General features: G+C 41.0%; 1 protein-coding gene across 2 annotated transcripts in view; it reads right to left on the bottom strand.

Moving 5' to 3' along the window:
* PARP8 (poly(ADP-ribose) polymerase family member 8) overlaps positions 1-24,470 on the bottom strand; it is a 165,649-nt gene that overhangs the window by 87,762 nt on the left and 53,417 nt on the right. For both annotated transcript variants that reach the window (XM_065406201.1, XM_065406202.1), the window contains exons 3-4: positions 3,089-3,126; positions 1,271-1,360 (exon numbers count right to left, since the gene is read on the bottom strand). In XM_065406201.1, coding sequence (XP_065262273.1) covers positions 1,271-1,360; positions 3,089-3,126 — 128 coding nt within the window. The remainder of the gene's footprint in view (positions 1-1,270; positions 1,361-3,088; positions 3,127-24,470) is intronic.

Below are 24,470 nucleotides of genomic sequence, written 5' to 3'. Positions count from 1 at the left end.
GTACCAGTTTTCCATTCCTGCACCAAAAGTATATTTTTCAGGCTAATTCTATGTTAAACACAAAAAACTATGTTAAAATAACATTATTAAGGTTGCAAAGTCAAGCACCCCAAAGTTAGAAAATGATAGAATTAAGGATGCCTGTGCAGTCTCCTTTGTACCCACAGGCTCCCAGTCCCCCATCCCTAGCCCATTTCCTTCCCAGGCTTCCAGTCCCACTCTCTTTGACCAGCCAGTCGCAGTTCCCTTTCCCAGCCAATCCCAGGTTGTCCCCCAGCTCCCAGTCTCAGCCTCCACCCTTGCCTCTCATCCCACCCCAACTCCCACTCCCAGTTTTTTTCTCTCCTCCTGGCAGCTTCCAGTCACAGGCTCCCAATCTACTGATCCTGCCACTCCAGCTCTTGTCCCCTCTGGGGTCCAATTTGATAGCTTCCTCCTCCACACTGCCTGGGTCCTGCAAGGGAGTCACTGAGAGCACAGGAGAATTTTTCTACTCTCAGTTCACATGCCTAGACCCAAACCCAGCACAGCTTGCAGCAGCTCAGAGCTGCAATTGCAGGGAAAGTCAGCCCCACGCTGCAACATGCTCATTGTGGACAGAATCTTTAGGGAATTTAGCAGCTGAGCATATGTGAACTGTGATTTTTAAAAGCTTATAACGTAGCCAAATGTGGGCAGATTTTCATGGGGTTGGCATAAGGTACATCTCTGACACTACCCGGGCAAATTTCAAATCTGTTCCAAAGCATGAGGTTGCTAGAGCTTTTCAAAGATAAGGGTGCTGGAATTTTTTAACATGGTCAAAACAATGTGTTCTTCCCTAGCTTTGTTCTCAAAAATGGCTAAACCATTTTTGCTGAAAATTAAAAAAAAAAAATCAGCCTGAGGTAGATAACTGACATAGAAATGTTCATCCCAAATGGTTAAAGTTTAGCAAAGTGATAAGCAAATGAAAATGAGGTCTTACAAAGGGAAGTGTTGGGCAGCCTTAATGATAGGCAACTGTGTCCCATTGCATTCAAATAGGACTGCTTTAGCATGATTGCAAGCCATGCAATGAGTGAAAACATATATTGCCTATACACTCCCCAAAAGAAATATTTTCGTTGCTTCTATTCCAAAAGGTATGACCATACCCAACAATGAGCTTGTGAAAAAACTACAAGATGCACAGCAATCCGTATTGGCATATCATCTTTTATGTATGGGCAGTATCCTGCAGTCCCCCACAAAACTTTAACTTGAAAAATCATTTGTGACTCAATATTACCTGTTGCGATTCTATGGAAAATTACTGGGATTGACTCTGTTGTAACTAACACATCTTCATCATTATCTGAACTGGAAACATATGTGTTATCTATAAAAGAGAAACAGTTCTTAGGATAATGGGTACATAATAAGGGCCTGATCCACAGCCCAATGACACCATCCAAGCAGCCTCCCAGGCTGCCCCACCAGTATGCTTCCATCTGTGACATAAAGGAACTACTTCGTATCTGTGGGTCTCCTTTGTGCGCTGAAGTGCCTAAATATACAAAACATGTAAAAGTAGGAGAAAGGAAGGTTAACTTCCTTTGGCCCTGATCTTTCAACGAGCTCTAGGCAGGATGGACCTCCTGTGCCACGCAGAGTCCCACTGAAGGCAATGCATTGGCCCAGTGATTCACTTCTGGCAGGACTGGGTCTTTCAACCATAAATACATGGTGCTCATTTGGCATCATCACAGCATGTGTTAGCTAATATACAAAGATCAACGGAACAATAGGCAATAACATTTCTACAATCTACGTCAGCCAATGTGTATCATTATGGACATTTATTTACTGGCAAAATACTCAATGTCTCCCACAGGAGTCATGCAGATACACTGTATCGGTTCATATTAATGGAACTTTAGTATACTCATTGACAGTATATACAGCTCTTTTGGAGCATAATTATCCTAATATTATGTTACAATTATGAGGAAATGGTTTCAAAGATCATGATCAGTGCCATTAATACTACTTCTAAAAATATCAGTGATACTTTAATGATTTCAGCTATGTATAAACAATGTGGAGACAAACTTACTGTTTAAAATAGTTTTAGTTTCACTTACAATTATGCAACTTTTCAATAGCTGCCACTACTGACAGTTGCCACATCACAATGGTTCAGGGACTTAAGGCTTAATGTTCAGCTGTTTCCAATCACTCAGAGATTTGTGAAGCAATTCATTCAGTTTTAGGTGATGATTTCAACATTGTTACTAGTGCCATAGTGATAATGTGACATAGGAAACAGAAATGTATGAAACTGATGTACGCATAATTCCCTGAGCTGTTCCTATAATATCTACAAATTTACCTGCTGAGGATTCCCCTTCAGTCTAATTAACACCCAAACATCTAGAGCAACAATCTGTTCTGGGTTATTAAACATAGTAGCAGTCTGTTTGGTGATCACAGTCTATTCTTGCTCTGCATGGGCACATGGATCCACTCTTACCTATAAATTAGCAAGATTAGGGCCTTAGTCACTTGTTTAGGAGTTTTCTAAAAGGTGGAATACACATTAAAATGAAAAATATTACAAAAAGAGCATACAGATTCTTGTCATTTATAGTAGTTTTGACCTTTAAGACTTATTATGTCTTGATCCTAAAAGGCCTGATGCAACAAAGCACCTAAACACATGCTTAAGATTAAGAACACAAGTAGTCCCATTGACTTCAAGCACATGTTTAAGTGCTTTGTTGGATCAGAGCCAGAATGTTCAGCACTTTACTGGATCAAGCTATATATTTCATACCAAACAGGAGTTAGGTTGTTTTTAGATTATCATCATTGACAGCTTTAGACATGGTAAGCGTCACAACCCCCTTCTCGCTAAACTCGTGAATCAGGTTTTCTCACCCTCACCTGGCTGACAAATGAAGGCTGAAAAGGAGAAATGACTGTGAAAACAATCTAACTAACAGGAAATGATTAGCAAAAGAAGCTCCTAGAACACATTAATGCTCTTTCAAATATCTTCATCTGAACCTCTGAATATTGCTCTAACAATGATATTTGCTTCAAGCACAAGAATGTTTCACTATACCTGGATAATCCTCCGAGACATGTACTGAATAGGATATGCTGAAAGAAACAAAAAAGAAAGAAACAAGAGTGTTAATAACAATAACAGTTAGCAGAAGAATTTTCTCTACTTCTGTATTATCTGTTTATTTATAGATTTCTGACAGCTTCTAAGACAGGAGGCAACAGCTACTTTGACAGCTTTTGAAGTGTTTAGCTCAAAAATGTAATGGCCCATTTCAAAGGTTTACTTCTGCTAAACCAGCTCAGATCTAAATTAAACTGTCTTAAAAATATCATGATTGCATTATAAAGTGTTCTCTCTACAGTAATATTTCACTGCCTCCATTGAGCCTACTATGTTTTATTTGTTTAAATGTATACATATGTCCCAATCCTACAATTAGTTCCATGTGGGCATAACACTGACTTCAGTGGGATTGTAGAATAATGGTGGGCAATCTGTGGCCCATCAGGGTAATCCACTGGCAGGCCGCTAGACCATTTGTTTACCTCTGCACGGACGCCCGGAGCTCCCAGTGGCTGCAGTTCGCTGTCCCTGGCCAATGGTAGCTGTGGGAAGCGGTGGCCAGCACGTCCCTGTGGCCCACGCCACTTCCCGCAGCTTCCACTGGCTCGGAATGGTGAACTGCGGCCACTGGGAGCTGTGGGAGGCCGTGCAAAAGTAAACAAACAGTCTGGCGGCTCGCCAGATTACCCTGATGGGCTGCAGGTTGCCCACCACTGGTGTAGAAGTCTGCCCACTGGCAGCTAAGTGCTGAATCAAACCCATGGACTTAATTTTTTTAAGAAGGTTAATGTGCATCCTTATTTTACACCAAGCAAATTAATCTTTGTAGCATGCTGAAAGCTTTCCACTGTATAATTCATGTACTTTTCTTTTCAGAATTCATATATATATAATACGTGTCTACCTGCATATCTAAATAATACATTCTGGTGTGTGCACCATGGTCACATCAGTGTAAAACTGATGAGGAAAAAATATAGTGCTGATCCTCCATAGGTAGAACTCCCAGTGGAATCAAGAGGTGATTCTACATGCATAGGACTTTCAGGATCAGGTCCTTGGATTAAAAATATCCTCAGGCCAGATTCTGCAAACAACTACAACAAAGTTTAGGTCCTGATCCAAAGCCTGTTGAAGTCAAGTGGAGCCTTGAAACTATGATTTAGTCCCAGTGGAGAGTGGGACAGAGGACAGAAGACAGATGTGTGAATAAACCATGAAAAAGGGAAAAAGAGGTAGAGATACTTGGAAACCTTGACGTTATGAAAAAGGAAATCAAGGTTAGAAAGTAGAAAAGAAAAGAAAAGAAAAGAAAAGAAAAGAAAAGAAAAGAAAAGAAAAGAAAAGAAAAGAAAGGTTTTGTGCTCCTAGTAATAGCCTGGAGTGGGGAAGGGGAACTCCTAGATAAAATCTGCACAAAATTTTGAAGTTTCCTCCATTTGAGAGAATAAAAGGAGAAAATCTAACTGCCAGACTAAAATTAAATGATGATGTTTCACACAGAAGAAGCAATTTAAAGAGGCAGATGTGTTCACAAGGTTAAAAATAAATAAATGCTTTAAAAAGTAAGGGATGTTAATTTGGAGTAAAAAATAAAATCTGCATTTTTATTAGAAACACCGCCAATCTAGTTTAAAGCCTAAAATTTAGTAGGAAATCTGTCTATTTCCTATAGATTTCTTACTTCTGATGTTGAAAGAAAACCAAAAATGTAATTAAATTTAATTAAATTCACTGCAAAAAGTGGTTTCCCCCCTTTAAAATTAAATATTTTCTGAGCATGCAGGGGAATTTGTACTGCCCCTCTGGAAGGGCATAATAATGGGGTGCTCCCCATGTATGCTGCAGCATTCGGAGGCACTGTGCCATATGTAGCTCCCACTGGGGCAGTTCGCCTCCACATCGGCCTTTACTCAGGCTCTGCCTATCATGCACAATTGAGCCCGTAGTTAGGGAACACAAAGCTGTTCATTTGAACCTGTGGAGGGAAGTAGCATAATGCTTATGCTTGTAATCGTACATTAGTTACGTTCAACTTCCGGAAAAATGTTTAAAAAACTGAATTTGTTTTAGTGCCAAAACACTTCTCTCATTTCTATGCATGAAAAGCTACATTATTTTTAATGCATTAATGGCAAGCTACTTCCTACCGATTGTACACCTGCTATATTTTAATTGAACCCTTAAAGCAATTCCAGACTTGAACAATCTCTCAAAGACTGGCAGTCACTATTCAACCAATCTCCAACTGATTTCAAAGGCAGTTTGGGCCAAGAGAGAACCAAAGGATTGGGGAGTTAAGTTTGACCACGTCAATGGCAATTGACTTCAAAGAACATTGTGGATGTTTAACACCCCACCGGACTAAAACTTTAGAGAGCAAAAAAGCTTCTGTACTTTATTTTGTCAGTGCTCAGAGAGAGGCAATTGAAATTAACTTAAACCTGGTCTACATACAGTATTACTACTTCAGTTAGGCAGTGGAGCTTCCTGCAGCTGGGGGAGGTACTCGGAGATGGGTCTGATCTCCCCAGAGAGAGGTGTGCAGGGGCAGAAGTGGCCTGTCCCTCCCCAGCCTAGCCAGGACCAGATTAGACCCACCTCCGGGAACCTCCCCCAGCTACAGGAAGGAGCTCCACAGCTGCTGCCTTCAGAACCCAGCTCTGAAGGCAGAGCAGACGTGAGGGTGGCAATCCCACAATTCCCCTACAACAGCTTTGTGACCCTTTTGGGTCAGGACCCTCACAAACGACACCATGAAATTTCAGATGTCAACATCTGAAACTGTGAAATTGACTAATTTTAAAATCCTACGATCATGAAATTGACCAAAATGGACCATGAATTTGATAGCCTGGCTACTTATACCAGTATAGCTTATTTCCCTTCTCATACAGGAATAAGCAAATTTATACTAATATAATTGTCTCCGCATTAGGAAGGTTGCACCCCTAGACAATAACCGCATAGTTAAAGTGGTACAAGTTTTAGGTGGTGGCATGGGCTTAGTGAGGATGCTATTTCAGCATCATTTAGCTCTGTAGTTCTCAAACTTTTGTACTGGTGACCCCTTTCACATAGCAAGCCTCTGAGTGTGACCCCCTTATAAATTAAAAAAACACTTTTTTATATATTTTACACCATTATAAATGCTGGATGTAAAGCAGGATTTGGGGTGGAGGCTGATAGCTCACAACCCCGCATGTAATAACCTTGCAACCCCCTGAGGGGTCCCAACCCCCAGTTTGATAACCCCTGATTTAGCTTATTCCTGCAACAGACAGCAGCTCCTTTGTAGAAGACATCCTAAAGCAAATACATTCCTTGACCTTCAAGCTCAGAACAACCTTTATAATAGAAATATTATTACAAAACATTTGTTACTTTGCAGACAACATTAAGGGAGCATATGAGAAGTTAGAGCGAGATGTCATGTTTCACTGCTTATGATATTTTAAAGTAAACTTATTGCTTAAAATAATATCCACATTTATAGCTGCAGCCCTAGTTTAATGATAATTTTATGCAGGGTATGCTTCATGCAAATGGTTTTAAGTGTATATTGTACTAGTTCTCCATTTACAGAGATAATCCTGAAAATCCTTATCTGTATTTTACGGGAGTTCATAAACCGGATTTGGGTGCACATTTGTAATACACTCTATGTTCATCACAGAAGATTTTTAACAGTAGTTATTTTTATGATGAATTGATTATCTTTATATACAGTCTCATCTGAGATTTGGCATTACTGTATTTTTTTAAGTTGGTTGAAATGTTTGTGGGTACAAAGGTATGGATTTTATTTCATTTTCATGTAGTATGTATAGAGAACTGAATTTCACAGATACCATATCTGTGTGTGTATATATAAAATTAGATTATGGCCCACTGAAGAAAAGGCTTCCAAATATAACAAATCTGACAATACATCGATATCTCAGAACATGTTTATTGAAGACAATGCACAGGCTACCATTGCCATCAATATGAGTGCTGGATCAGGCTCTTAGCAAACACATTCAATCTCTTTCACTTGATAATTATATGGGAAGAAGAAGATGACAGGTTTATACTAATTTGATTAGAAGAAGCTCATTCCTGACCCACCACCATGACGCAGTACCAAAATCACACCTGAATACTGTGGCCCCAATCCTGCAAAGGGGTATGCCCAGGTGTGCTGCTACTCCTGTGTGGAGTCCATTGGCTACATAGGATCAGGCCTATGGCAATAAAACCTTTAAACCAGGGGTGGCCAACCTGTGGCTCCAGAGCCACATGCGGCTCTTCAGAAGTTAATATGCGGCTCCTTCTATAGGCACCGACTCCGGGGCTGGAGCTACAGGCGCCAACTTTCCAATGTGCCAGGGGCTGCTCACTGCTCAACCCCTGGCTCTGCCACAGGCCCTGCCCCCACTCCACCCCTTCCCGCCCCCTCCCCTGAGCCTGCCGTGCCCTCGCTCCTCTCCCCTCCCCCCCCAGAGCCTCCTGCATGCCACAAAACAGTTGATTGGGAGGTGCGGGGAGTGAGGGGGAGACGCTGATCGGCAGGGCTGCCGGTGGGCGGGAGGCGCTGGGAGCCAGGGAGGGGAAGCTGATGGGGGGCTGCTGATGTATTACTGTGGCTCTTTGGCAATGTACATTGGTAAATTTTGGCTCCTTCTCAGGCTCAGGTTGGCCACCCCTGCTTTAATAAATAAAAATAATAAAATAAATAAATAAATAAACTATACTCCTCTGCATAGACAACCCCAGTGAAAAAAGCTCTCAAGTAGCAAAACAGTCTACTGAAGCAGAGCAGCTTAACAACAAGAAAAAGTAGCTAACAGTTGTTGCATCTTTGTATTTTAAGATTTCAAGTCATTAGAGTTTTACTTGGATTAAAAACAAATACAAGGGAAAATAAACCACAGCAATGTTCTCACATAATGTTAAGTGTCTGATTTAAACCTGCAAAAACAAATACATTTGGGTTTACAGCTATATATCAACTCTTAACATCTCATTCTGTGTCTAAATATTGCAGGTTTTATGTATCACAGTATAGTTTGCAAAATCATAGGATTGTCCTAGAGCCACACCAGTTAAGCTACTAACGTGCCACAATCCTGAAAACACTTATGCACATATGTAGTCCATCAAGTTCACACTACCCTGCTCTAGCCCACCTGTAGGTTTCTCCTTCATGAAGCCCTTTAAACTAGGTTTCCAGCTGTATGGCACAGCAGGAATGGTACAAAGCAGATGAAGCTCTCACGAGAACTAGGCCTAAGAATTCTTGTAACATAGTTTAATCAGATTTGCTGCATACCTTCAACCAAACGGACTTTACTGGGACATTTTCCAAAGTGAGATATTCATCTAAGCTTCCAACCCAGCTTTAACTCAGTCCCCTTGCCCTTGAGCACCATCTTCTATCATTCAATTTCAGACCACAGACATCCACATTTCCCTCAAAAATCTCTGCATACTGGTTCGAGAGCTATAAACTTACCAATTACTTATGGACTGGAGATCCAAACCACTGTAGCATGGATCATGTATCCCAACATACGAGCCATATAAATAATACTGTGCCCGATCCACCGCCTTGTTCTAATTAGCCTCTCAATTTTAGTTAGAGATCCCATGCCTCTGACCTAATCTGAGATCAATCTTTATCATCTTCTTCCTGTACACATGGGTGGCAGGCAAACCCTTTGCATTTTTTGTAATACAGGCTTATGGCTGACAGAAAATGGAAGTGCGGGTGCAGATAAGTTCATTACACAACAAAAGCACATGCTATTGTAATAAATATATTGAAGGAAGAAAACTTAAGTTTCCTTCTTGTAACAGCTCTTAAGGTCTCCTGCCGATATACAGTGGAGGGGCAGGGTTAAGTGAAGAGGGTGAAGGCTGGTTTTCTAACCTTAACTAATCATTTCTACACTTTCTGACATCTAGAAATTTGGAATTACAGAATTCTAATGAAGCTCTTTTTGCTTAAGACACATTCACAATCTTAGATCCATCTCATAAAGAATAAATGTTAGAGATGAAAAAAGACCTATTAGGTCATCATTCTAGTCCATGCATGAAAGCTCAATAAAATGAGTTAAAGACAGATTTACAACCTCAAATACAACAATAAGACTACACTGAGGGCCTATGTTAAAAAAAATTGGAGTGCCAAAAGGATCCATAGTGTAACTTCACTGAAGTCCACAGAATTACAAAAGGGACCACTTTGGGCCAAAGTATCTAATTAATTACCTATTCATTGCTTTTGAAAAGATAACATTATTTAGAACAGACATTTTTACTCTGTATTTTGGAAGTAAGATATAGTATATATTTTAGTTTCTACAAATTACATGGGGTGGGGAGAAGGAACAGGAACAAGCATCCAATTCTGCTCTCACATAAGTATAAATCTGGTGTAATTGCACTGACATAAATGGAATTATGGTGGAATTATACTGGTGTATCTGAGATTAGAATTTGGCCATGAACTATCACAATTAGTAATAGTATTTCTCTTAATTATCTTCATGTACTGTACAACTGTTTAACAACATTTCATGAATGTCAATGAATTATACTATGTTGTTGTAGCCGTGTTGATCCAAGGATGTTAGAGAAACAAAGTGGGTGAGGTAATATCTTTTAGTAGACCTTCTTCTGTGATGAGAGAAACAAGCTTTCGAGCTACACGGAGCTTTTCCTCAGGTCTGGGAAAGGTACTCTGCATCTCACAGCTAAATACAAGGTGGAACAGATTGTTTTAGCATAGACATATTTTAAGGGACCATTCAAGGTGGAGTGGCCCGTTAACACCTCTGCCATCATAGGACAAAAAAGAAGGTGGGGGATTAGTGTTGTGCCAGTTTCCAGGACACACCTGCTCAAAGTGACACCAGACCCTGCTAGAACAACACATATAAAACCTGCAGACATATCTCCACTGCAACAATGATCAACACCCCCCAAACACACCTGTCAAGATCCATGGATCCTACATATGCTTATCACAACATGTGTTATCATCCAGTGCACTCAACAACAATTATGTGGTATAAATAACAACTGTGCGGGTGAAACCAGACAATGACTATGCTTTCAAATGAACTCACACAGGAAAACAATAAAAGACAAAAACACCCTAATTTGAAAGTGAACACTTTTCACAAAGCAATAACTTTATATCTGACCTATCAGTCCTCATCTTCTAAGGAAACCTGCACAACACTTTCAAACGATGAGCCTGGAAGCTTAAATTCATTACTCTGCTAGACACTAAAAATCATGGACTATACAGAGATACTGGATTTATGGCTTATTACAACAATCAGTAACTCACTAATCCCCTGACCTTTTTTGTCCTGTGACTGTAGACGTGTTAAGGGGCCACTCCACCTTGAATGGACCCTTATAATACCTGTGCACTACCTATGCTAAACAATCTGTTCTACCTAGTATTTAGCTGTGACACTCACTGTATCTTTCCTAGATCTGAAAAAAAAGCTCCGTGTAGCTTGAAAGCTTGTCTCTCTCATCCTTTGTCAATTAATTATACTGATGATGACTCCATTCCAATTTTTACCTCTTTGCTCTCTCTGTCTCAAGAAGGCACCCAAATCCTCTACAAAATTCTGATCTTCAGCTTTTCTCTCTACCGTCATCCACATCATAGTAAGGCCCCTTCTGCTGCCCCACCAGGAATTACAATTTGGTCAGGACTCACCAAGCCAACTCCTTCCCACTTTTCACACATCACTTCTGCCTCTGGCTCAGCTCCATAACTCAGATTCATTTTGGTTCCATATCTGTTCCATCTTGGACATTCTTTCTTGGCCAGAAAACCTCTGCAACTCTGGTTACTGGCCCACATTGACAATCGATAGCTGGGTAGTAAGTCACGTGAGGAACACAGGCAGAAAAGTAATGACTATTTCCAAAAGAAGAAAAGATGGACTAACTCGAAGAGGGAATCTCAGCTCACCCTTCTGTAATGCTTAATCCTTCTGTAATACTTAATGCATAAGTGTTCCATATATATTCTTGGGGTGGGGAAGAGCAGGAAGTGATACCAATTTTAAGGTGCTAGTCACCTGGAAAATGGTCAGTTTTCCAAAGGGTAGGTGATTTTTCTCTTCATTTGGAATACATGGTGGAAATTTTAAAAAAGTATAATCGACATTGTGTTAGTCTTAAGCACTTCATTAAGAAGAGTAATATGTCAATTCAAAATCAATAGTTAAAATATTCTGTATACAGAAGGCTTCAGTTTCATGTCTCTCTTAATTTGCTTGTTAATAAATGTGGCATGCATGCCATGCAAATGAGAGCAGAATAGACCCTGCAGCCATATGCAGGTTACCTTATAAGGACTAAAGACCTCTTTTACTTACTGAACTTTGCCACCAGGCAGACCCTATCAAAATGCCAGTTTGGAGACAAACATTTTATCTCATAATGAACACAGTGCAGACAACATGGCTGCCTGGTTATAGAGATAAGTCATTTAAAAACAAGCAGAGCACTAAAATATTACTTAAAGTTAAAATGTCACAATACCTCAGCTCAGTGGCTGTGCTTCGTGAAGGTCTTTCAGTGTTGAAAAATCTCACTATTATACTTGTAAGTGAATGCTAAATATTATTAGTAAAATAATTTAAGAATGATGAACAAGCAAAATATTACTTGCTAGAGCCACACTTTGTGCTACCAAGTTCTGTACTAACTTCCTAGACAGCTGTGTGGAAGAACTCTTCTAAATTATAGCCTCCTTGCTATTCTGGATCTCTTAAACGAATGCAGCATATTTTGAGGTGATCTGCTAAAGACTACATTTCAACCCAGTTTTCAGGGTTATATAAAATATAGGATGATGGCAGCATCATAGAATTTTTATGAAGTAAATGTTTTATGAAATATTGCTAGTATTTATTGTATAGTATCTCTAGCCAAACTTACTAACTCCCCAATATAATCTTTAATGGACTGGAAATCATATTAGCATGGAAAGCAATCAGTACTTAAGTTTACCAGCTGAAAAGATAAGCAAATACTACTGGTCATTCATTAATGCATCTTTACAGGAAAGCAGCACAATATTACGTGGTAAAATATATATAGGACAAAAATCAGTTTCAGTTATGTAAAATTACTGCCACAAAAGTACATACCTACATGCACATATTATATTCCTTCTGAGGCATCTAGCACCGGCCACTGTCAGAAGACAGTATACTGGGCTAGATGGACCATTGGTCTGACCCTTTATGGCTGTTCTTATGTTATGTTAAACACCGTTCTTACGTTATGATAAACATTTACTTCATAATATTTCTATGATGCTGCCATCATCCTATATTTATATAGCCTTGAGAATTGGGTTGCAGTGTAGACCTTATCAGATCATCTCAAAATGTGGAATACAAATACAAAATGAATTAAATTATACGTGTTAGAAAATCTCACAATGTTTACTGAAGGACATCATGTGACATGATTTAATTCTGAAAATAAAAGTTTGCATCAAGGCTTTTTCAAACAAAAATAAAATATATTGATTTTTTTTAAGTTCAGTCTTCCACATGAATCAAAATAATTGTTTTTAAAAAGAGGATTTTTTTTCTGCAGAGGATTAAAATCAAATATAATTAAAAAGTAAAAATGACTTATAAAATGAATCGTTTCTTTCATTTTATTTATTTATTTAGGCAATACAGTAAGCTGAAAAATTCCAAAAATAGTAATATTAACAATAATAATTATAATAAAGGTAATAAGACACAAATCCATGAATAAAAAAAAGCTTCATTAAATTTCTCACTATTGAGAACTTTATGGAAGGTATGGAGAAGGGGAGTATTAAATGACTGCAACAAGGGTGTTTTAATTATTTAAAATATATTTTCTTTTCTTTTTGATGGCTTGAGCCAAAGCCCGCTGAAGACAGTGGTAGTCTTAAGTGCTTAACAAAAGATTATGGACTAACAACAGAGAGGAGACAACTACTGATGCCTAGAACACTCCTGCTTTCTGTTTTATTCTGTGAATAAATAAATATTTAACCTCTCTGGTAAAACTTCCAAGAACTATTCCAGGTAGTCTTTACACAGACACCAGTAGTAATGACTTATATCAGCTCATACATCTATATAATCTTCCAGACTCAGCATTAAAACAAAGATCAACATGAATCTGTAGGTAGCTCAACTTTTTTAACATTGTATGAAAATGATTTTTGTGTCCCTGCATTTTGTCCTCAGAAATACAGACCCTCTAACATCATACTTGGACACATGTATTAATTCAACAAATTTTAACATCTCTTGTGATCCAATACTTGATAAGCTAGCATCAATCTTTATTTTAGCAGATAGAATTAACAAGGTATGCTGCTAGCCGCTTGAAATGTGTACACCACACTGTCTCGTATCCTCTAGTAAACTCCTAATCTCCTTAAACCTCACTTGCCAATGCCACAATAGCATCATAAATGATTCTGAGTAATCTTTTCCTCTGATAATACAGGTGTTGGAAAATGTACATGTGATCATCTGTCCCAGACAAATACATCATTTCTGTCTCATGACAAATTAAAACCATTAAAAAAAGATACAAGCATTGTCATATATTGAAAATATTACTCCTTTCATTTCCTGCAGTAACTCAATGGAAACAGAGATGCTGAGTCAAACGTATTGTAAGTTTGCATTTGTCACTAAGAATAATTTATATCACTGGCCCTTTCACACACCCATGCCTCACTGCATCTGAATCAAGTGGTGAAAGTTATTCAGAAAACAATGCTTGATTTAGCCTGTTATGCAAATAAAAGGGATACAAAATACTGCAGCTCAACCATTTCCCTTTTGCAGAGTTTCCATTGCATAAGCATGGCAATTCAACTTCTAGTAAACGTACACAGCTTCTAGAGGTCTCAATTGCTCCTAGTCATCTGACAGGAGCATTGGATGAGGATATTTCTAAAATATAAATAAAAAAAATTAATTAAATAACTAAATCTGGGAGAACTGAAAAACTGTCCAGATATTTCATGTGAATTACATAATTATTACATATAAAGAACTACATTAAAAGAACACTATTAAAGTTACAAAGTCAAGTACTCAAACATTAGGAAATGCCAGAATTAAGGTTGCCTGGGCAAATTTAATTCACACCCAACCCTTATGTGTATGCATTATGAAAGAGTCTTAAACTATATAATAACATAATTTTTCCACAGGATCCCTGCCTCATTCAGCGCACAGAATGATTAGTGCTCACTTAAAGAGCAGTTATTCAATATTTTGTTTTCTCATTGTTCAAAATGTGGCCACGTCTTATTTACTGCATACTTTCCAAACCCCATTCAGTACAGAGAATCATCAGTTTCTTCATAGACTTTTAATAAATTTGTTAGTCTCTAAGGTGCCACAAGTACTCCTGTTCTTTTTGCGGATACAGAATAACACGGCTGCTACTCTGAAACCTATAATATTAGAGTACTTCACAAACATTGATGGATTTATTTTCACAACACCCTTCTGAGCGGGTACTAGTTCCCCATTTTACACAAAAGGGACTGAGGTACAGAGCAATTAAAGTAAAAAAGTATCCACTAATTTTGGATACCAGTTGAAAGGACTGGGACCTAATTTTTCAGAATATTTAGCATTATATAGCACTTTAAATGTTCAAAACACAGCTCCCATGGTTTTCAGTTGCAGCAGTGAGTGCTCATGCTCAGCACTTCTGCAATTCAGACCACAGTGTCTCAAATCAGGCACTCAGAAATGAGAAACATACAATCATTGAAAAGTTTGCCTTAAGTGACTTTCCTACAGCATCACAGTCACTGTTGCACAGGTAGGGATATAATCCAGTTCTCCAGGGCAGCATTCAACTGCTTTAACCACAAGACCATCCTTTTCTCCTCCTGCAGTCCCCCTCTTTCATTCATTACACGCCTTGACTAACCCTATCATCTTCATTCAAGGGGTACATCAGGGCTGTGTGCTCTCTGGCCAGATGTGCGTCATCGCCATCAAGCCCTTCCTCTGTCTCCTCCATAACAGGATGATGAGGTGGGTGCTTCAAGAGCCGGACCTGTGTATGCAAACAACGCGATCCTCGTTGCCCAAGACCCAGGAGATGTGGCATCAATGGAGGCTTGCCATGCCATCTATTCGGCAGCCTCTTCTGTCTGGGTCAACTGCATGAAGAGCTCTGGCCTGATGATTGGTGATGAGTGGCAGGTGAGCTTCCTCCTACCCACGCTCTGTGCCATCCAATGAGGCGCAGGTTTGCTGCTCTATCTTGGTGTGTACCTTTCCACCACTCCCTCCATGCTGGAGAATTGGAGGTCAGGGTGTCTAATTGTTGCAGAGGTGGATGGGGCTGCTGTGGTGCCTTTCCCTTTGGAAGAGGGTGTTGGTGATCAACCAGCTAGACCTGCCCATGTTCTGGCACCAGTTCAACATCCTGCTCCTACTCCAGGGGACCTGGCCAGCCTCCAGAAGAAGATCCTTGAGTTTCTCTGGACAGGGGTGCACTGGGTCTCCGCAGATGTCCTGAGTCTCCCAATGGAGGAGGACGGACAGGGCCTGGTCTGCATCCACAGCCAGGTCCATGCCTTCTGCCTTCAAGCCCTGCAGAGATTCTTTTAAGATAATCACAGTTTGGCATAGACTGTTCTGGTGCTGGCCTTCCTCCACAGTCTCCATGGGCTCCGATACGACCAGCAGCTCTTCTATCTCTATCCGAGAGGTCTCCCCCAAGACCTCTCTGAGCTGCCAGTCTTTTACCATGACCTTCTCAGGACTTGCAAGCTAGTCTCTGAGACCAGGTCTATAGCAGCCACCAATGGGGAGGATCTGCTTGCAGAACCCCTGCTATATAACCCTCATTCTTGTATGCAGGTGGTGGAGTCCCTGTTCGTGCACCTGAAGGTGATCCTGGTTTATGTTACCAGACTAGGAGACTTCCTGCACTACCTGTCTCTTCTGTGGGCGAGAGACCCTGGAACACATCTACACAGAATGCATCAGGCTGCAGCCCCTCTTCTAACTCCTCCAGAATTTCTTACTGTGGCTCTAGCTGCACTTCTCCCCTCACTTGTTTGTCCTAGCCCACGGCCACATAAAGTGTGAGACCTCCTCATCAACCTCCTCCTGGAGTTGGCCAAGATGGCCATCCACCAAACTGTAAGGAGGAAGCTTGAAAGGGAGGTGCTCTGCAAAAGTGGGGCCTAGTTCCAGTCCCTGGTCTGATCACATCTCTGGGCAGAGTTCCTCAGGTCAGTGTCCACTGAATCCTTAGACACCTTTGAGGAGCAACTGGTGTTGTTGGGAATTCTTTGCTCAGTGTCCCTTTCTGTATCCCTGATTTTCAACTTTTGCCCGTCACTCCCATCCCTGTCTTTTTCATTTGTCATCTCTCATATTCATTTGCTGCCTGGGTTCAGTGGCTCCTGCCCCTTGGTTGAGGATGCATGACTTTAAATTTGAGCAGACCTTGGCCCACTCATCCCACTATCTGCAATAAACACACCTTCCAACTTCTGCAACAAATTAGGTATGGTTCTACAGGTAGCAGCCTCCTTCACTACAAAACTCTGATTCATTCCCAGACCAGGCCCTATCCTGTGCAGTGAATGAGGCAGGGGACCTGTGGAGAAAATAGTATGTGATCATATAATTAAAGAATATCAGACTGTATCATAAGGCATATGCACAAGAGGGCTGAATTAAGGTTGCACAAACAACTTTAATTGTGGCATTCCCCATTGTTTGAGAGCTTGACTTTGTAACCTTAATAATATTGTTTTGAAATCATTTTTGTGTGTAATTTCCTAGGTGTTTTTTTTTAAAGTAACTGAAAAAAACAAAAAAGAAAGAATTTCCATCATTTGACACCAATACGGGTCATCAGCAGGGTTGGAACCTTCAGATCCACCACCCAGACCTGTGCAACTTGAACTAACAAAGTAACTGACAGCAATAGCAGGGTGCCATCCTCTATGTGGAGCAGCACTAGAATAAAGACACACACTGTGTTACTGGGCTTTACAGATTTTTGCTGATAGCAGAGGAATGGTGAGACTTAGGAAACTTGGATTGCAGTCCAAGCTCTGGAGGGGGTGTGTGCTCTAGTGGGCACAGACTCTTCTTACCCTTTACCCAAGCTTGACTCCATCTGCCCCATCCTTTCAAACTTGTCCTTGTCCCAGTCTCTTCCCTACTTCTGGATCCTTTTACCACTACCATTCTCTTTGCCTACTCTGTCCCAGTATTCACTTCTCAAGCTTCTTATCCCAGCCTCAGTCGCCTTGTCCAGCCAGTCCCAGTTCTCCTCATCTTGGCTCATAATCCAATCTGCGTACCTTCCCCACTGTGATCTCCAGTTACCCCCCCTCACTCTGCCACCAAACATGTTCCCTGTTCCTACTGGCTCTCAGTTCCAATCTCCCACACTGGGATCCTCGTCCAATATCAGTGTCTTTCCATCCTCTTACCCCCACCAACTACTTGAGCCAGTTTATTTGCCCAACTAGGCTCACTTCTCCTCTCTTCCCACCGTTCCTTGTCAAGTCTGTCTCCCCTCACCTCCTTCCCCGTGCCCTGATGGTTCTCATTTTCAGTCTTTCCCTTGCTCCTCAACCAATCTCAATCTCTCAACCACCTACTGGCTCCTAATAATGTTTCACCCTATTTTCCTCCTCAGCTCCCAGATCCAGTTTCCTTGCCCAGCCAATCCTAGTCTCCCCCTCCCATCCCAACTCCCAGCCCCAATTTCCCTCTCCCTTCCTGCTTGTTTCAAATCCCAGTGTTCCAACCCTATCCCTTACCCCACGGGTTCAGCTTTTGTTCCTTTCGCATTTGAATGAAGCATTTGAATACTTCTCTGTGGACAGAAGCCTCAAGGAACTTAGCTGCTAAAATCAAGGAAGTCTTTACCAAGCAGGCATGAACTGCAATTTGTCAAAGACTTATAACTTGGACAAATTTGGGCTGATTTTCACAAGAATGGAAAAAGGCATATCCCTGGAAAAGGCACAACCCTAACGCAAAAGCCAATAAATAAAGCTGTAAGAAACCATGGAGGCTATGTACTGTACAATCCCATTATGCCATAAAGCAATGGAGATGCACCTTTTCCTTACATGACAAAGCATTTGGCTAAGGAGTCATGTTCTAATTCTCCTTCTGAGATCTCTCTATAAATTCATTGGCATTTTGCTTATTTATCTAATCAGGTGTCTGACAGCCTCTGCTAGTATGGGTGTTGAAAAAAAAATAATAAAAAATGAAATCTTTTGCTATTTACTCTCCAATCCTTCAGTATGTTGGACAGTATCAGTATAATGGCATCAGTAATTTTACATTTCCCATAAATCTAGTCCACAATACTTCCAGATATTAGTGAACATGACATTTCTGTGGACTAAAGGCTATTTTTTTTTCCTTTAGGTTAATGTCTATGGCCTGTTAACTTCAATGGGAGCTGAATGAACACATTCAAGGACAGAATTTGGCCTTCAAACTATAAACTTGGATATACATTTTAAACTGAGAAAAGAGTTTTATTTTGGCCTTGTCTGTATTCAATATATCAATCATATAGAGCCCGTTTTCTGTTAGGCATGTACAATTGCACATATATGTTTGCATACACCAGATTTTTTCACGAAAATATGTATGCACACAATCTGAATAACTGCATACACACATGGCCAATTATCCACCTAACTGCCCACGTGCACACACAGACTCCTGGCTTAGTAACCACACTGGGGACTGGTACACATAAATTAGGCATGTGCAACGGCATGTGCCTAGCTTTTAAAATTTGGTCGATACTATGTATAAACAGTATGTTTTATAAAAGACCATACCTCTGGCATTACAAACAACACACAAATGTTTTAAGCTTTCTCTCAGAATCATACAGTAATTCATATCTGCTGTACAGTCTCATTTTTTTCCTTTGCTCTTCATTGTAGTCATTGTGAGGAAAATTCCAAAATATTTTAATACCTGAATTTCCTTATGGCCCTTTTAAAGTCACAGGGTTAGTATGGAGCCCAGAAGCAAAATTTGTATGCTTTTTATTTCTTGGTAATTATGGATGCCTCTTCTGGACTCCAATGCCATATAGCATGGAGGACCAACTGTAACAGTGGACAGCCAATTAGAAATGAGTTTGGGGGACAAGAAAGGCCATGAAAATTTTTGCAGGGAGGTGATAGCACCAGTCTGTAGGGAACAGGTGATACAGCACCTTAAATACTGAATTCAATTCTGGGCACTTCAGTATTAGAAAGATGTGAACAAACTGGAGGAAGCTCAGCCAACAACATCATAAATGATTGTTGGCTAATGAGGAAAGTAACTAAATATGTGTAGAAACAAAATAGGTTCAGAAAACTAATTGGATAGAGCTTGGACAAGCAAATACCTGGTTAAAGGGGCTGGGGAATATGATGAAAGTAACTAGTATATAAACATTAAAAAATAATATATTTATAGATGGCCCAGGGGAGAAATAACTAGCTATATTTGGGTGAAATTAAAAAAATGTAACTATGCTGAATACCAGGAATATTTTTTAGTGGTGAGCCTCATTAAATGGTGAAACAGTCTCCCAAAGGAAGTGGTAAAGACAGCTATATTCCCAGTTCTATCCCACTGACAAGGGGTATTCCCTTGGGCAAGGCTCTTAGGCCTATGTTTCAAAAGCATACACTAACTTAGAGGTCTTCAACTGTAGGCTTAAATTTCAGAGATGCTGAACAACTGAAACTCCAACAGAAGTCATTGGGAACTGTGGGTGCTCAGCATCTCAGAAAATGAGTCCTGAGGGGTTAGCTTTTCAAAGGTATTTGGGCATCTAAAGTTATAAACCTATTTATTTCAATGGGAGTTAGGCAACTATTCTGCTTGAAAATCCTACTAAGCACCCATCTGCAACTTTAGATGCCTGAATACCGAGGGCCAAATTGTCAAAGATATCTTAAATTAGAATCCCACTGAAAACTAGGCCCATAGTAGACAGTGATTACAGTTCATTCCATTTGGATAGTTACTCACCTTCCATCATCATAGTAGGGTTGCCAACTTTCTTACGGCACAAAACCAAACACCGCTGCCCCACCCCCTACCCCACGCCTTCCCCAAGGACCTGCCCCTTCTCTGAGGCCCCATCCCCGCTCACTCCATCCCCCCTCCGTCGCTTGCTCTTCCCCATCCTCATTCACCGGGCTGAGGCATGAAGTTGGTGTGTGGGACTGGGGTGAGGGCTCCAGCTGGGGGTGGGGCCGGGGACAAGGAGTTTGGGGTGTGGGAGAGGGCTCCAGGCTGGGGCAGGGGGTTAGTGTGCGGGGGGGGGGGAGTATGGGGTCTGAGATGGGGATGCGGACTCTGGGTGGGGCCAGAAATGAGGGGTTCAGGGCACAGGAGAGGGCTCTGGGCTGGGGCGGGGGTTGGGGTGCGGAAGGGTTAGGACTCCAGCTGGGGGTGCAGGCTCTGGGGTGGGGCTGGGATGAGGGGTTTGGGGTGCAGGAGGAGGTTCGGGGCTGGGGCAGGGGATTGATGGGTTTGGGGGGAGGGGTCCTGGCGGTGCTTACCACGGCTCCCAGGAAGCGGCCACTAGGTTCCTGCAGCCCCTAGGCGCAGGGCGACCAGGGAGGCTCCACACACTGCCCTCGCGCCTGCAGGCGCCGCCCCCACACCTCCCATGGGTCATGGTTCCCGGCCAATGGGAGCTGCGGAGCTGGTACTAGGGGCGGGGGCAGTGTGTGGAGCCTCCCTGGCCACACATGCACCTAGGGGCCGCAAGAACTTGGCGGACGCTTCCAGGAGCCACATGGAGCCAGGGTAGGCAGGGAGCCTGCCTTAGCCCCGGCCCCCGCTGCGCCGCTGACCAGACTTTTAATGGCACAGTCAGCGGTGCTGACCGGAGCCACCAGGGTCCCTTTTCGACCGGGCATTCAAGTCGAAAACTGGACGCCTGGCAACCCTATCCGATAGTGTCATTAAGCTCTGGGGAAGTGGAACTGCCTAGGGGTGAAATGGAACAGTAAAGCTGTGCTGCTTTTTGCACCAGGGAAATTAACGGCGGAAATACCAAGTTATTTTCACTTTAGAATGTATATAGCAGAAGGTTTGAAAAATAAACAATACTGCTTAAAAAAATACGATATATTAAAGTTGAGAAATTTTTACAGTAGCATAGTTTCAGAGAATCATAAAATCATAGAAATATTGGACTGAAAGGGACCTCGAGAAGTCATCAAATCCAGCCCCCTGCTCCATGGCAGGACCAAGTAAACAAGGACCATCCCTGAGAGGTGTTTGTCCAACTTCTTTTTAAAAGCTTCCAAGGATGTAGACTCCACGACCTCCCATGAAAGCCTATTCAAGAGCTTAACTACCCTTACAGTTAGAAAGCTTTTCCTAATATCTAACCTAAATCTCCCTTGTTGCAGATTAAGCCCATTACTTCTTGTCCTACCTTCTGTGGACATGGACAGCAATTGATCGCTGTCCTCTTTATAACAGCCCTTAACATATTGGAAGACTTAACAGGTTCCCTCCTCAGTCTTCTTTTCTCAAAATTAAACATGCCCAGTTTATTAAGCTTTCCTCATAGGTCAGGTTTTCTAAAACTTTTATCATTTTTGTTGCTCTCCTCTGTCCTCTTTCCAATTTGTCCACATCTTTCCTAAATTGTGATGCCCAGAGCTGGACACAGTACTCCAGCAGAGGCCTCACCAGTGCTGAGTACAGTGGAACAATTACCTACTATGTCTTACATACAACACTCCTGTTAATATACCCCAGAATCAAATATGCCTTTTTTGCAGCTGCATCACACTGATGACTCATATTCAGTCTGTAGTCCACTATAACCCCCAGATTCTTCTCAGCAGTACTACTGCCTAGACAGTTATTCCCCATTGGTAGTAGTGCATTTGATTTTTTTCTTAAGTGAAGTACTTTGCACTTGTCTTTATTGAATGTCATCTTGTTAAATTCAGACCAATTCTCTCATTTATCAAGGTAAGTTTGAATTTTAAACCTGCCCTCCACAGCTCTTGCAACCCTTCCCAGCTTGGTGTCATCTGCATATTTTATATCCATACTCTCTACTCCATTATCCAAGTCATTAATGAAAATATTGAGTAGTACCGGACCCAGGACTGACCCCTGCAGGACCCCACTAGATATGCCCTCCCAATTTAACAGCAAACCATTGATAACTACTCTTTTGAGTATGGTCTTTCAACCAGTTGTGCACCCACTTTATAGTAACTTCATCTTTCTAGACCACATTTCCGTAGTTTGCTTATGAGAATGTCATGTGGGACTGTGTCAAAAGCCTTATTAAATCACAATATAATACCTACCGCTTCCCCCATCCATTGAGCTAGTAACCATGTCAAACAAGGAAATTAGGTTGGTTTGGCATGATTTGTTCTTGACAAATCCATGCTGGCTATTTCTTATAACCTTATTACCCTCCAGGTGCTTACAAATTCATAATTTGTTCCAGTATCTTCCAGGCACTGACATTAAGCTGACTGGGTCCTCCCTTTTCAAAGATAGGTACTATGTTTGCACTTCTTCACTCTTCTCTCTCATCCTCCAGGAATTCTCAAAAATAATTGCTAACAGCTCCGAGATTGCTTCAGCTAGTTCCTCAAGTACTCTAGGATGAATTTCATCAGGCCTTGCTGACTAGAATACATTTAACTTAGCTATATATTCCTTAACCTGTTCTTTCCCTGTTTGGGCTCACATTCCTTCCCCCAGTTGTTAATATTAATTATGTTGAGTATCTGGCCATCAATAACCTTTTTAGTGAAGATTGAAGCAAAACAGGCATTAAGCATCTCAGCTTTCTTGATATCATTAGTTCTCCTTCCCTGCTTAGTAGAGGACCTACACTTTCCTTCATCTTTCTCTTGCTCCTAATGTACTTAAAGAACCTCTTCTTATTTCCTTTTATATCCCTTACCAGGTGTAACTCATTTTGTGCCTTAGCCTCTCTGATTTTGTCCCTACATGCCTGTACTGTTCTTTTTTACTCCTCCTTATCAATTTGACCATATTTCCACTTTTTGTAAAATTCCTTTTAGGTTTTCAAGTCATTAAAGAGTCCCTTATGGAGTCATATTGGCCTCTTACAATTCTTCCTATCTTTCCTTTGAACTAGAATAATTTGCAGTTGTGCCTTTAATATTGTCTCCTTGAGGAACTGCCAGCTTTCCTGAACTCCCTTTTTTCCTCAGATTTTCTTCCCATGGAACCTTAGCTACCAGTGGTCTGAGTTTGTTAAAGTCTGCTTTTTTGAAGTCCATTATCCTTATTCTGCTGCTTCCACTCTTTCCTTTCTTTAGAATCATGAAATCTATCATTTCATGATCACTGTCACCCACATTTCACTTTAAGATTCACTACCAACTCCTCCATGTTAGTCAGAATCAAGTCTAAAATGGCTGTCCCCCTTGTTACTTTCTGGAACAAAAAGTTGTCTCCAATACTTGCCAATAACTTGTTGGAAATTTTGTGTTTTGCCATCTTACTTTCCCAACAGATGTCTGGATAGTTAAAGTTCCCCATTACTACCCTGTCCTGTGTTTTGGATATTTCTGTTTTTTTTTTTAGAAATGTCTTATCCACCTCTTCTTCCTGATTTGGTGTTCTACAGTAGACCCCCACCATGACATCACCTCTATTTTTAACCCTTTATCTTTACCCAGAGACTCTCAGCTGGCCTTCTTCCCACCTTCTTCTGGATCTCAGAACAAGTGTATATATCCTTTATATATAATGCAAACCCTCCTCCCTTTTTCCCTTTTTTGTGATGTACTAAGCAACACATTAAATAAGCTTCAATATTTTTCTAGAGGTATTTCTAACAATTATTCTACACCAAGCAGGGCCCTTTCTTGTGAGGGCATGCACTTCCTGGGGGATGCTGTGGGCCCTCAACTACTATTGACATGAGTGGGAATTTAGGGAGCTTAGCACCTGGCAGGATCAAGGTCTAAATGCTTAAAGGAAAACACAGCCTGAATCGAGCAATCATGGAACAGCTTTAAATGCTAACACAATTTACCATATGAGTTAGCAACATCAAACCTAATAAAAACAATTTCAGGGAGGATTTTCAAAAGAGTCTAGGCTTGGCCTAATTCTGCTCCCATTTTAGTCAATGGCAAAACTCCCATTGACTGCAATGGGAGCAGAGTTAAGTCTATATTGAGTGCTTCTGAAAAATCCCATTTTAATCTTTTACTGGTTTTCATAATTGCTAAATAGCTTATGCGGACATACACACACCAACATACCTGAGAACATCACAAATA

This window comes from Emys orbicularis, chromosome 6 (genome assembly GCF_028017835.1).
Source record: "Emys orbicularis isolate rEmyOrb1 chromosome 6, rEmyOrb1.hap1, whole genome shotgun sequence".
NCBI lineage: Eukaryota > Metazoa > Chordata > Testudines > Emydidae > Emys > Emys orbicularis.
This window is presented reverse-complemented; position numbering and strand designations above follow the sequence as displayed.